General features: G+C 41.3%; 1 protein-coding gene across 3 annotated transcripts in view; it reads left to right on the top strand.

The window, feature by feature from the left end:
• LOC143350132 (uncharacterized) overlaps positions 1 to 15,476 on the top strand; it is a 100,503-nt gene that overhangs the window by 24,174 nt on the left and 60,853 nt on the right. For all 3 annotated transcript variants that reach the window (XM_076781995.1, XM_076781993.1, XM_076781994.1), the window contains exon 5: positions 8,418 to 9,317. In XM_076781995.1, coding sequence (XP_076638110.1) covers positions 8,418 to 9,317 — 900 coding nt within the window. The remainder of the gene's footprint in view (positions 1 to 8,417; positions 9,318 to 15,476) is intronic.

Below are 15,476 nucleotides of genomic sequence, written 5' to 3'. Positions count from 1 at the left end.
ACGTGGATTATCGTCGACACTTATCCGGGATACGCAGTGCACAGGCTCGTGAACAGGCATCGAACGACAACGACGGTGCGTCACCGGCACGGCTCGTGAGGCGGCTGTTGGTTTCGTCGTAAAGGCGAACCGGTTCGACCGATCGGGAAAGGTAGGTGCCTCTGACGAACTACGGCTCCGTTCGGCCCTATTTTTTTTTCTCGATCCCTCCTCGACGTTAACTCTCGGCTCCCCGCGTGTCCTGCCGATCCTCGGACGCGATCAATGAACGCCGAGGACCGACTTCGGGGCACCTGTCTTCGCCAGGCGGACCTGGCAGAACAGATGCCTATCTCTCATAATTGGAACCGTAATCGGTAGTGTGGATGACTCTGAGATCATTCTTCGCTAGACTGAGGTCACACCTGAGCAGGAGTTACGCGGTGCACTGGGTCACTTCAGGTGGCTTCGGTTCTTCCGCGACGGAAGACTCGATGATGCGCGCTCGGCGATGGTTACGAAACGTTGTTTGGTCCTCTGTTTTTCTTCGTGACGGGTGCAACGTGCAGTTTTCGTGATTGAGAATGGACAATGAGAGATCATTGGCAATTGTAGGACTAAACGATAATTATAGAAATTTGAAATTGTTGTTGGTAAATATTTTAATTAAAGTGTTCTTCTTTGTGGCTCGAAATAGCTGGTTCTATAGATCTCTGTTTAAATCTCAAAGCTGTGTCCGGGGAATTCCCTTATATTCTAATCGTTCATAGACGTTCCCCGAAATATTCAATTAATTGAAGCTTACTGTGTACGTATTTATGATCGAGCGTTTTGGAGCACTAGCGTTCGATAGATGAGAGAAGTTTTGGAGCAGATCGTAAAAAAATAACACCTAAAAATTATTTCATTCCACGTACACTTCGACTGATTCGTAGCAACTGGTTTGTAGAGAGCTTCTCGTTGCGCATCTTCAAATAATTAAAATACGATAAATAAGAGAATCCTGAATTGATTAAAGAATCAGCTAATAATCGATGACTTCATAGTTACGTTCAGTGAATGAATTAAGTATCGATTTACATGATACTTAGTGGGATTGTTAAGGAATGAAATCTTTCGACGATTACTATTCATGAACAATGACTTAGCAATACTCAGTAGCAATCACAAGACTAACGATCCTTGCAAATCCTTTCTACCAAAGTGTCAACATCTGTATAGTCTAAGGACGGGCAGTAGTGATGGGAATAACATCGATACCAGAGAATAAAGTATCATTCTCCATGATACCGTTTTAATTATAGGTATCAAGTAGCATCGACACTTACTTATTATAGTACCACTCATTAGCTACTTATATCCTCATTTTTATAGTTATTTACGTTCACAAAATTTCAGATTTCCATGCAGTTTTATGTTTTGTTTCTATTTAATAATCATTCGTCGTAGTGAAGAAGTAAACGCAAAAGAATATATAAGTTTAAATACATGAAAATATGAAATATATTTTAAAAACTAAGATAGAAGGTTTAAGTGAATTCTGACATAAATAAAAAATAATAAGAAGCTGCTGAAATTAAAATAATTAATTTTACACCTTGACAGTTACAAGTACCTTTTCTATCGGTAAAAGCCTTTTGTCTTTCATTTTTAATCTTCGGTTGAATAGTATTTTCCATTTAGCAATAAGTAATAACCGCGACTCATTCTGACTCATGTATCTATGTTGCTCCTCTTTACAGACGAATTATTTTGTTTACAACAAAAAAAATTCATTTATCACTCTTTTGACGAAACATAATCATAAATATCTATTTTCAATTTTAATATCATAGTTTTATTTTATCTTTCGAAAAAGAAATTATATTTTGATCGTTTATATATTCAAAACATCCTGCACGAGTCCTATAAAATTTCTTCGTTGAGTTTAAAAAGGGCCGTCTTCATCCTTGCTACCAAGTATGTACTTCAGACTTTGATACTCTTCTATTCTACCCGTGAAGTGTTCCGGTATCGAATTGCTCAAACATCGTCGACAAAAAGACAACAGATGAAAATAGAGTTTAGAGAAGCTACTATCAAATTATTGAGATAATTATTATTGGAATATTTATATTAAATATTACTCGAATAAATAAATCATCGATGAAAACTTTTAAGCGAAAACAAATTGTTCCTAAAATCATTCTGAAACCGATCCGGATTTACGGAATTCAACTCTGAGCCAAGTAAATCAGCATAAATTGCAGATTGTAATCTCAATGAATGCTATGACATCAAGAATCTCCGCAGATTTGCTACAATTTCTTAAACTTCACAACACTCTAATACTCTAGTAAAGTATTTTATAAACAACCATCCCGTGGTACGAAGACTTGGGCGAAAATGACCTACAGATCCACTACCAACGCCTGAAGTATGTTACACTGCATAGCTCCGCTAATAGAAGGGAGTGACATCGATGGATGACTTCTCCCTCCAAGCCATAACCTATCATCCAATTTGCTCGTTGCAATTATAGTTTGCAAATTGCAAAGACCAACATATGGTGACTGTAACAGTAGTTGATAGTTTAACAGAATATTGTCACAAAAGCTACGCATAATTAAGTTCTTATGGAACGATCGCATCAAGTTCGAACCACTGCTCCTTTATCATCTTACGAGACTAAAGCTTATCAGATACGCAATTGTGTCCAATATTTGTAAATGAATAAATCTTAATAGCATTAAAAAAGAAACTGTGTATTTCAACGAAAGAAGCTATAAACAACAAGTTTAATAAGAGGTAATGCTTTGTGGATGGGCAGGGATAAAACTGCGTAATTGGACTATCATCTGGGCCTCTAACCTAGGGTCATTAGATCCTTAGACTTTTCCGGAGTATCAAGAACAAAATAAGAAAGCAACTCTGCCCAAAAAAAAAAAAAGGAAAAATATTTTGAGTAGGATGACAACGAAACGTCGCGATTCGTCGACGCAAGGACGATGGAAGGCAGAATGCTCTGGAGAGGAATGGATCTGGAAGTAGCCGCGGAACGGAGGCAGCAGGTGCTGGCGCTACACCTGTCCGCAGGCTGAAAGCCCGGGCCCAGGTTGTGCGCGTCGTTCGCCGCTCGAAGCGTCGAATTCCACGGCGTTTACTCATTCCAAACAACGAACCCGAAGACTCGCCGTGGCCGAGGAGAAACTCCGTGGCGGCGCTGCGAACACAACACACCGCTGACCCGACTAACAGAGGAACAAAGAGAGAGAGACAGCGACAGAGACAGAGAAGGGGGAAGAAAGAGAGAGAGAGATAGAGAGAGAGAAATGAGCGAGCACAGCACACCAGGGAGAGAGACCGGGCCAGAGCAGCCTCCTCACCTTCTAATATTAGTTGGCTGAGTCACTCCGATTCGATATTGCGGCGTCGCTGCGACGAATAGCGTTGTTAAGTCCGTTGGCACGGCATTGACACAAAAGAGCCGCCTTGCACGCGCGGGTCACCGCCGTTGGCTGCTCGAGTTCGCGAGAACAATCGCGACGATTCGTTCTGTCCTTGCGAGGGACACTGACCAAGTCTTTCGCGTGGATTCCGTTCTCGAAATACACTCACCCGCGTTACTGAAACGGTTCCTTCCCGGATAACTGAAACGCAGTTGTACCCCGCGTGATTTCCCTTCGGTACGGGTGACTCATCGACTCGAGTTCGCGAGAACGTTCGCGACGGTTCGTTCTGTCCTTGCGCGAGACATCCTCGAGTTACCGAAACGGTTCTTTCCCGGATAATTGAAACGCAGTTATACCCCCGCATTATTTTCTTTCGGTACGAGTGACTCATCGACTCGCTTTCGCGAGAACAGTTCGTTATGTCCTTGCGGGGGACGCTGATCGAGTCTTTTGGATCTATTTCGTCCTTGAAATATATTGACTGATTCGTGTATCGACGCCTTGGTGTACTCTTTTAGCCTGCACTACTATGATCCGGAAATCACAATCGTGTAATTTATGCCCTAGCCACTTCACATTACAGGTAAAGACACAGAATTGTGTACTGGACTCAACATTCTCTGTATTACCGAGGAAGGTAGAATGACCCAGTCTCGACTTCAAGTACTATTTTCTCGCCATTACTACTACTGCAAACGACTCTATTTGTAAGAAAGAAACAGAACAAATTGCCGCGAATTCTTAAAAAATGCAATTTATATAAGTTTCAGAAATGACAGTTGTTTCGAAGAATATGGAGTCAGTGGTTCATTTATTATTTTGTAACCCTTTCAAGGGTCGAAATAGCAAGGATTTAATATAGTTTGATTCTAATGGGACCATTCTGTTCGTCGTTTGTCGAACAAAAGAGTCGGTTGTTCGCGATCCTGTTGAGCCTCGTAATTTCGCGAACGGCGTCGAAACGTCAGCTCGAAGGGCCACTGAAAAATCCCCGACGCATCACGTAATTTCTAAGTTGGGCCACCATCGCTCTTGCACCAGGTCTTTCGTAACGTTTCGGGACCACTGGTCGTCGTCCAACTTCCAAATTAGAACCGCTCTCTCCCTGTCGGTGCTCGTAACAATGGCATAATCGCGTTGATGAATTTTCCGGCGATAAATCGAGTTGAAGATTTGGCAGTATTCGTTCCACGAGATCAGTTTAGCGTACAATACGTATTGTGTCTGTCTAAGCCTGAGATGGAGCAACATTTTATTCGAGTAACGAATTTATGATGAAAGATATCACGCGGCATAGGTCGAGAAGAAATACTAATTTTGGGTTAGGTCTGTATTATTTTCAGCGATAAAAAATTCCCTAGGCCTCACTAAATAATTCTTCGATCCAAACTAAATCGGTTGAAATGTTCGATAACGTAATGCTCGGTCATTTTTGTTTAACGAAATGAGGCGCACGTCCACCTTGGTTCGTTCACCTCTTTTATCGGCCGTTCTGCACCTGAAACACCGGAACAGCCTAGGAAAAGTGTCTCGACGATTGCATTTAGTCGTTATCTCGCCGCGTTGTGTACAGGAGATACAACCGGTAACGGTGTTGCACACGAACGATTCTAATGCAGCCGACGAACGTGCTTTCACTCTCGACCGAACGGACTGTCGATTGTTATGCAACGCGAGTCGTGGCCATTATTTCAGGTTCGCTTATGAACGACATCCTCCAAGGTTAATAAAATCAATCGTTCGCCTCGATGCTAGTTACTCGGGCCTGATAAAGGATTATGTGTCGCTTAAACAGCCACGCCGAGGTGGTTACACCGATGGCGAAGCACGTGTCACGGTGGGACGCTCGTTTCGTGGCGTCGCGGCGCACTCTGGGATTATCGCATTTGCATCATACAGATGGCTGAATCTATTTTCGTGCTCTAATTGCACAGGTTCTGCTCTCCGAATTAACCCTTTTCTCAATTGTTATACCTAACAATTCTCTTTCTATATGAAATATTTTATAAAGCATACTGTTTTCAGTGGTCACGTTTTAGCACTTTCGTAAACAGTAAGATCAGAAAAATATTGTAAAAATTTAAAGCAATATTCACTGTTCCCAAAATGAATTTACTCACCAAGAACGTTTGAATTACGTGCCATTCTTTGGACCAGCCATACCTAGGGAGCACCCCTTCATCAAATGTAAAAGTCTTTTATCTAACTTTCAACCCCTTTAAGGGATTTTTCCATTCGTTGATTGATCGCCAAAACATTAATATTTCTAGTTTCTAATTTTCTTTTAGCCCAGATGGGAAGTATTTAATCTTTCCTAGATCCGCCATTGTACCTAGAGAATCGTTTTGAATCTCCGCGGGAGATTGTTCTATGAAAACGCGTTTCTTGGCGGTAAAAAACAACGAGTCGACGTCGAACATAAAACGAGTTGGCTGACATAATGGCTCGGGATCACAGCCATTACCATTCATCCGCGAGACGTCCAATTCTCCGCTTTCGGCCGAGATAATGACTCCCGTAGCACCTGTGCAAGCCGTGGAATATTTTAGTCGTCGAGATCCGCGCGAAGCGACCGCAAACACAAGGAGCGTATTTCGGTAGGCTGACTCATCGCGTCTGTATTGCTATTTAAAAGCACGGAACGTCGGTAACGAGTGTATCGAGTTCAGTATTTACCTTAACATCACGATGATTCCTCGAACGGTTGAACGGTTGTCGGGGGGATCTATTTCTTGCGCCACCGAATGTTTACTAAACACGATCTTTGAGTGATTCGATCGTGTTTGAAATTTATTAGTATTTTACTTCGCTTTAAAATCACCAAAAGATCTTGTTGAAATTCTACCAGGTCTCTTTTTAACTCCATATATAAATTTAATTTGAGATTGTTGAATTTCATACGGAATAAGATACAAAATCAAACGTCGAAGTATATATTTTCACTTCCTATTTAATCATATGTTCTAAGAATGAAGTGTTTATTAGGGATTCAGATAAGAATTGGTCATTAAGGGTGTATCATCGAGGTTAATTAGTCAGTGTATATACATATACAAACATACAATAGAAGACAGTGTACTATAATAGATTAATTATATTAAAATTATTCTCCAGTAATCTTATAATTCCAATAAAGATAATAGTTTGATTAATAGTAGATAATTCTTTAGATCATTAGTAAAAAATTCTGTCATTCATATAAAATGTTATAATAATACGATTAATAGGTAATGCGTGTCGGAACTAGAGTTATGAGTAAGAAAGTGAAACATTGATAATTAATTATCTGATACATTTGGATAGCGCGTGCAGAATAATGGGCTCCAACAGGATGGTTTAATTTATTATTGGCGATCTTCAACAAAAAGGATAGGCCAGTATCTATTCTGCTTTCCATTGTATGTTAAGAAATAACAATTGAAATGACTCGAAAATTGTCACTTTTAATTAATAACCGAAGCAACGAATTAATAAGTATATTGTTCAAAATAATTGAAATGATTGGTTTCTTGAAAAGAAATATAACTTTGATTAAGAGTAGTTTTTAAATATTTATGTAAATACAAATTATGTATGTAGAATTCACGTTTAAAAAGTCTCAGAAATTTGCACTGAACCTTTTCTATAAGCATACTTTTATTGCCCTGTGTAATTTCATTGTAACAGTCATTGTGTTGTGATCTCCAAACCACAACATAATTTCTAATCTTATCAATAGTGTTGTTGTTCTCGAGAAACGAGCTACTATCGCTTTTCCTGGTATTTTCCTTTCAATGTGTAATTAATTATCGTGGCCTTGGCCATTTTTACGTTATTTAAATGTATTATACTTCCGGAATAAGATACAATTCTGCGAATCGCGTGTGCATATTTGTCTATAAATATTGCAACGACATCATAGAAAGTTCCTCGTGGAATACAATTGATTTTTTAACTTTTAAGGGTGTCTGCCTATTGCCACCACTCTGATTCGAATACTGATATTTGATATTCGGTTTTCGTTTGGAGCTTTCGACTGTTCGTCAAGTATCGAAATATTAAACCGCTGGAACAGTTCCAGCCCTAGTTGTTACCCGTCTAGCCTGTCCCTCGAGAAATCGTTCTCGCATCGGTCTCGCTCAGAAATCGACAGAGTTAACGACCAGATAGCCGGTACAGCATATGTGCACTGATGTTTTATCGTAGTTCATGAAAGCCTAGCAATAAGGAAGCGCGAGATTCCATAAGCCGCGAAATGATCGAGTGACTCACCGATTAAACGTCTCTGAAACGTAGTATCGAGTGTTCGAGATTCGAGTTGTCACTTCGCGACGATAGATTAAAAGGTCGCTGCCACTCTGTTGACGATCGTCTTCTGTCCTCGGGATATCATTGACCCACGCACACGCATCTATTTGTCGCGGTTCGAGATAATAACGCGGACGAAGACACTCGGTGTCGTTGGCTACGGCTGTTACTCTAAAGTTTCTAGGCCTAAGCAAACTAATTGTGAAGTTCTGGTTCTTCTTAAATCTCGTACGTACATATTCATTATATACATTAATAAAAAAAGGATTTACGAGTACGATAACGCAAACATTCGATCCGAAATAATAAAATTCAGATTCAGGTCAAAATGGACCCAGAACCATCCGAGGATCAAAGATCATCCAGGTCTTCTCTAAATTTATTTTCGTTACAATACCTTCTTAATAAATCGAGTAAACAGTTTGGAAACCCAGTTTCGTCTTATTTTGGTGCTCAGAGCATCCAGCCCTAAAATATTACCCACCTGTGGGTAGCAGCTCTACAGACTGTATAATTCTGTTGTAACGATACCCCCGTCTAACTCTCGGCCATATTTCCTGGTAACGTCAAACCCGAGTTATTAAGGTACTCAGGTGGTCCGACATAATTTTAATTGGAGAATCCGCTCCCCTCCATCCGCGAAAGATTCCGCGGAGGAGCCAACGTCCCGCGCGCGGCCCAGTACTCACGCCACGTCTGACGATCTTCCTTCTTTTACAGCGTCGACGTCGAGGCCGCGTCTCGATATAACCGCGACTGACGTCAAGACAACGCATCTCCAACATCAACACCACCACCAACAGCAGCAGCAGCAGGCGTCATCACCGATGTCGACTCTGGTGTGCTGCGAGCCGGTCTCGGCCGGACGTTCTCGGGACAACCTCAAGCTGGTTCTGAATCGTAGTCTGAGCGAGCCAGGTCCGCCCGCTGGCGCGTCCAGCTTTCTATCCTCCCCTACGTCTACCGTTTCGCCGAGCTCGTCCACCAGCAGCGGCGTGGACATCGTCGACGCCAGCGACAGCACCAACTGCAGCCTGAACGCCAGCGGCAGCAGCATCAGCACCACCAGCAGCAGCGGTACCGACTGCGACCACCCTCTGACCGACGTCCACCGTCACTACCATCATCTCCATCACCACCATCATTTCCATCAGCACCAGCTGTCGGCCTCAAAGCGTTGCAAACTGGAGACCGTGAGCCTCCCAGCAAGCCCCTGTTCCGAGAACAACACGCTGCAGAGGCAGCTGGTGCTGCAAAGGACCGGCACGATCACCGCCGACGAACTGGCCCAACGTCTGCTCGGCCAGAAACCGGACAGCAGTCCCGTCCTTCTCGACTGTCGACCTTTCATCCTCTACAATGTGAACCATGTGAGAGGCGCCATCAACGTGAACTGCTCCGATCGGTTCAATCGAAGGAGGCTGCAGTTGGGCAAGGCGACGCTCGCCGACCTAGCCACCACCAGGGAGGGAAAGGAACTGTTACGGAAGAGACACTACAGGGAGGTGGTCGTCTACGACGACTGCACCGACGACCCGGATCGTCTGCCCGTGCAACATCCATTGTTCCTCGTGTTGGTTGCCCTGTTGGAGGACAATAGGGAGCCTGCTCTTCTGATCGGTGAGTGACAACTTTTTTTTCTGTACTGTTGTGGAGGTTTTGGGAGGTAGAATCCGATGCCCTATTAGCGTGCGTTGCGGTTAATTGCTTGTAGAAGCTTGGGTAGGTGGGATTTGTTGCCCTATCATCGTGAATTAATTGTTATCTGTATATAAATAAGTGACGAAGTAAGGAAAAATCAGAAGTCCTGTCATCCTTAATTTAAGTATTTATCTACACATAAATAAATGAAGATTTACGGTCAAAATTCGTCTTACAATTCCTTGCATTGTGGCTAAGAATATTTAATTTTGAATACATTTCCTGTTGTAAATTATTTTCGAATGAATTTTTTTTTAATAAGTCTCTTTATCGTAATAGACTTTTCATCGTACAATACACACAAATGAGTTGGTTTATAAAAATACGGTAGAAACTGAAGATCAATTTTGGGAATGTTTTCAAGAGGGAAAACGCATAAAGATTATTATAAGAAGCATAAAACTTTAGGAGAATGTTGTGCCACGATTAAGTAGAATGAGTACAGTGTCGAGTAAGACATAGTCGTAGGCTTCACGAAGGCTGACTAGCTGTCTGACTCAAAATTGGACGCGATTCCTTTGAGGATTGATTTTTCTTTTCACATAAATTCATTTCTTTCTTTTTTTATACAAAAAATGTTTCGTTTATGTTTCACTCAGACTAAACGTTTTTGACTCAATTTATATTTAACACTAGGTTTATACTCGCGAATATTTTTATTGTAATTCACTGTGTTGACAGTTACATTAAAATGTAGTTTTTCTTTTAATTAGAGCATATATCCATACCATTACATCAATTAAATTCAACATAAATTGCTAACAAATAATATTTATTTCTATGACGTTAAGTTTAGAATCTGAATATTTAAACTAATGTTTAATTCGAACTAAATGTTTGCCATCGTTGGATCGAAGTATGACTTTTTTAATAAAAGTAAATTTATGTTTCCTCCTCTTTTTACATCATTTTTCCAACGTCACTTATGTATATATAGAAACAATTACACGATCATTTAAACATTTATTCGTCTTCGATAATACAGTATGATATTCATGAGAGATTGAGTAAAGCAAAGGCTCCAGTATTTGAAAAGGGCAAGTGATGGGTTCAGGACGGTTTAATAATTTTTTTTTATTTCGTGTGAGTTTTACTGGCGAAAAAGCACACGACGTAACGTTATATTTGTTGTTTGTTGTTTACGTAAGATCACGTGGGAGCGCCTGACTTTCGGAAATAACGATGATGCAGACCGCCTCGAAAGTTGCGTCTGCGCTTTTTCTTTCCACGACGTCGAATCTCCGTTCGATCGTGAAACGACAAATGTTGCGGAACAGTCCTTACTATTTACCATAAACAACAACGATAGTTTCAACAAAGGCAATTTTGTGAAAGTTTCCGCGCGAAACGCGAACCATGTTTTCTCACAGTTTTCATAATGTGTATTGTGACTATCGCGCGGTGTCTTAGATCGAACATCGATATGCATTAAAATTTAAAATTACGAAAAATTAAAATGTAGATGTCATTCACACGCGTGTAACGTGACTTCCAATGCAAATTAAAATTTAAATGTCATTCATAAACGAAGCGTGGCAGTCGGTGCATGATAATTTGCCATTTTTTTTCCTCTCCCTCTTCTGTGAGTTATTGCACGTGTTTTTTTACAAATTGTTTCGAACATGTAAGATTGTATAATTACCATATATTTCCTGACAAATTGCCCGTATGTATTTACGATTTCTAAACTTCTACGTTTTAAACATCTTCTTAGACCTTCGACACGACCATCTTTTTACTAAAAACCACAGGTAGCCTGCACGATTTTCAAAAATTTGTATCGTTATTGCTCGAAGATCTTGTAAATTGCCTATAAAAATTTGCGGTTTCTCTATGCGAATTAAATTCTTCCAATTTACCATTTTATTATCTCGAATGACTGTAAGATAATTCTCGTCGCGTAACGCTCGCGGTAATCGTTCTCCAAGTACCATTTTTACCATTCGTTTTCGCGAAGGCCTCGAGAGGAAATATTCCAAGCTAAAGTGGGAAACGGCAAAAAAGGTGCACGTTTTTCCTAACTCGCGCGGTCTCCATGCTCGTTTCGCTCTGCTAAATTAGGTGGGCGATGAATTAAACGGGAAACTGAATGGAAAATGTCGAGGAAACGTGGGTGGAAAGATTGCGTATCGCCGGTGGCTCGTGCTCCTCTCTATCAGGACTGGAGTAACAGTACTCTCGATACGTACTCCACTAAACGCGTTTTCTCGCGCTCGTTCCGTCGAAACGCGCGCGTACGTGCTCGTTTTACGGAATGCGACTCGTCTGCAACGTCCGCGCGCCAAACCAGACGACCACGATCCATTGACGAGACTTCGAACGAGTTCTTCGCTTTTCCGTGACGATCCGCGCGCTGCACCTGGCGCCATTCCTATCATTGAACCTTGTTTCATCCATCGTCAGGATCTTTAAACGTTCTCGATCGTCAATGCCGATAAAGATCACATGTTCTCTTATCTCCGTCAATTTTTACCATTCCATTAGACGACTGGAATATAAGCATTCTGATTCCTATCGAATCCCATTAGTTGCATTAATCTACTCGATCTCGATTTTTCTTTCCTTTCGGTAAAAACAATATTCTCGCGTGCCACAAGTTATTTAGAGTGTAATAAATGTAGTTGAATTTTTATAATTGCAGCGATATTTTTGGACACTGACTCAATGGTATTTATAGAGTTACTGTTTCTTTATTTCTTCCGTTATGCGGAATCTTTAAACGTTTCTTGATCGTCGATGCGAATAAGGATTATACATTTTCTTATTTTAATCTTTTTTATTTTATTGGACGACTGGAATATAAGCATACCGATTCCTATCGAGCTCCATTAGTTGCATTAATCCATTCGATCTCGATTTGTTTAAAAATAATATTCGCGTGCCCCAAGTTATTTAGTGTTTAATAAATGTAGTTGAACTTTTAGACAGTGATTGAATGATATTTGTATAGGATCTTCAAATGTCTCTATCTCGTAAATTTTTCGCAATTCCAATATTCCAGGTGAATTCAGCGAGTGTTCGAATTCAGCAAGAAAAGATTTCGAAGAGGCGATAGATTTCGCGCTGGTGGCAAAAATAAACTCCAGTTCCGTTAATCGGTGTAAATCATACGTTTCCAAAGATAATTGCAAAAAGCGCGTCGCTCGATGTTCGCCGACCCCGCGACCCGCGGTCGTAATTTGTCAATCGTCCGTAAGATTGATAACCTTTTCTTTTACAGCGCCAGCGTATCTTTCCGTTACAACGTCCGCGCGCGATCGTGCGTGTATTGTTTCGATCGGCGAGGATCTAGCGATCCCGATAACGCGACGCGCGAAGTCATCGTAACGACGACGCAGAAAACGCTGCTGAATGTAGTAAACAGGGTCCCCGACTAAACGACAGGCAGTGAATTAGACGCGAGAAGGCTTGTGCAAGAGCAACGAGCCGCGTGCTGAATGAAACGTTGAAAATGTAACGCGACGCTTGCAGCTTGCGTGCGCAAAAAATTTTCCACGGCCTCGCGAATCGAGCGACTCGCTCGCGCTCAAAGAGTTTTCTAGGATGACGCGATCGCGACGGAAAGTTTTCGACCGTACGGAGGCAAAACATCTCGCAAAAAAGACGATATTACCACAGGGGCGGATCCAGAACACTTGCTCAAAGAGGAGGGGGACGAAAACTGCCGGGTGGGGATCTTTCTTGTTTGTAGGAAGATTTCTTGTTTGGAGAGAACTACTCCAAAATTGGCATGTCTGAGTGGATATTTTGCCCAGATAATTTTTTCAAATTTTAGTGCTTGTCTTGCAATCAAACTGGCACTAACAGCATTTCCAAACTATTCCAAGGTTTATTCCACAGATCTGTTGAAAATTGCTACTAATAAAAGAACTTTCCACAACCTGGTATTTTGAAAATTGAAAAATCGTGTTAACAGCACTGTTTAGCGTTTCACGAGTGAAATTTACGAATTTTTGCTCAATTTCTTTCCCAGTTTGCACCGCAACGAATCGAAAGGTAAGGGCAAATGCCAAAAATGTAACAACGTGAAAGTGGACACTGATTACGACGAAATATTGCAACTTCGTCGCGAGGGGAGTGGGGAGGAGAACGTGTAGGTGGACTTGCACGTCCAGTTTTGAAAAACAATGGCGCGAAAAAGGCAATGGAGCGATGGCGAGGCGCGAACTGTTGACGATCGCGAATCGTATCGCGATGTTCGACGTTTGGCAAACGGAATCAGGGACGGGAGCAACCCGGTGGCATAGTGTAGTGCGCAAATTCTGGCCGACTATTCGCGGTGTCATCTCCGACATGAGTCATTCCTATGAATAGATCCCCCACCTTTGGTCGCCGCGGCGCGCGTATATCGCCGGTGACTTCGGCCCCTGCGACGTCTTTCTGTTCTCTCCCTCCATCGCCATTTTCCACCTATCGTGCTAACCGATGGTTCGCGCGCACGATCTCGTAACGTTTCCGACGATACGCCAGCGAAAAATTAGGTTTTCTTCCGGTATCCGCATCGTTCGAATCTTGGATCGTTGCGTTACGAGATCTAGTTTCTTCGATCCACTTTTGAATCGAATCGTCCATTTTATCGTATTTTCGGCGGGGAGTTTAAAAGCATACAAGTATCCGCTGGATAAGATGATAGTTAGGTTGAAAAGAAATATGTTTATTAAGGAGGTATTCTAGTGTGAAATGCACTTTTTTAGACTTTCCTGGGGAATTTTATGCTAATAAACTATAATACTTTTTGCAGTCAAATTCACAAGGTTTATTTCTACAAGTCAGTTATTTTGTAAAAATTATGGGGCGAGAAAAAATTAAAATTGGTGGCAATGCATACTCTCAAACATAGTCGCTTTTAAAAAAGGTCGTCTCACGGTATCCATGATTCCCCATGAATGAAAAAATCTGAAAGATTCTGAATTAGTATGAGTTTAGCTACACCTGGTACTAGAACGAAAGAAAACAGTCGATAATTTAAAAAATGGCAACATTTTGAAGTTTGATTATCAGTTTTTTCATGTTTTTTATTTCTAATTTTGGAGCCTAAAGAAATATAAAATAACAATTTTGCGTTGATTCAAGTACGAGCTGCACATTATAATTATACACGTACTGAATGTGCATCTAAAATTTTAAGTCAATTGGGCAAGTAGACTTTGAGATATCCATGGACACCGTTCTGGTAAACATACTTTCGAGAAAAATGCGAGAAAAATTCCCCCTTAAAACGATAAAGTTGGAGGATCCAGTGTACCTACAAAGGGTTAATATTGTTACATTAATTTCCGCTCGTGAACCGTGGCAGAATGCCATTATCTAAACTACGTTGTGTTAAAAAGATTAAGAATCAGTGTTTCAGGTATTGCTTAACGCGAGACTTTATTTTTCTTGTTTATAATAACGAATGATCTCATCCTCGGTCCTCTATTTTTCTTTTTGGGTCACGAACGATTTAGCGTCCCATTTTTTTATTTACAAGCAATGGTTTCGAAGTTCCTCTTTATTACGCATAGGCGATATTTTTGGAGGTGTCGCTATTTTTTTTAAGATTTGACGATCGTCGGCTTCGTCGAATCGCGACAGAGGCGTTCGCGAAACCAGTCGATCGTGAGCACAGTCGCTTGCACGTTACACGGTCGTGCAAATCGTCGGGAATGACTATCCTGACAGGGGAAATTGTTGTCAGTAGTTCAGCAGGTAACGCAAATCGGGTCGCTTATCTGCAGCCGCTCTAACTCGCGTTCGAAACGTTATTTATCAGCGCTGAAACGTACGGCCTTCTCGAATGCACGTGTAAACGCCAACTTTTTCCAGACGATTCGAGCAAGTCGACTGTTCGAATAATTGCATGCTCGAACGCCGCGAATTAACTTGGATTTTTCGAGTATTCGAATGTCACGGATCTTCGAATAAATGAATAATGTATGGCTACGAATAAATTTCGAACGTTCGAGCATTCCCAGCTTCGACGCATAGAATCGATTAGAGAGAAAAGTTTCCCGATAAACGACAAATATCTGTGCATGACTGTGCTAGGTAAATAATACTCGACAATGCATATGCATAACCCTCGAGTAGAAAAAACAG

The sequence above is a fragment of the Colletes latitarsis genome, chromosome 14 (assembly GCF_051014445.1).
Source record: "Colletes latitarsis isolate SP2378_abdomen chromosome 14, iyColLati1, whole genome shotgun sequence".
In the NCBI taxonomy this organism is placed as follows: domain Eukaryota; kingdom Metazoa; phylum Arthropoda; class Insecta; order Hymenoptera; family Colletidae; genus Colletes; species Colletes latitarsis.
This window is presented reverse-complemented; position numbering and strand designations above follow the sequence as displayed.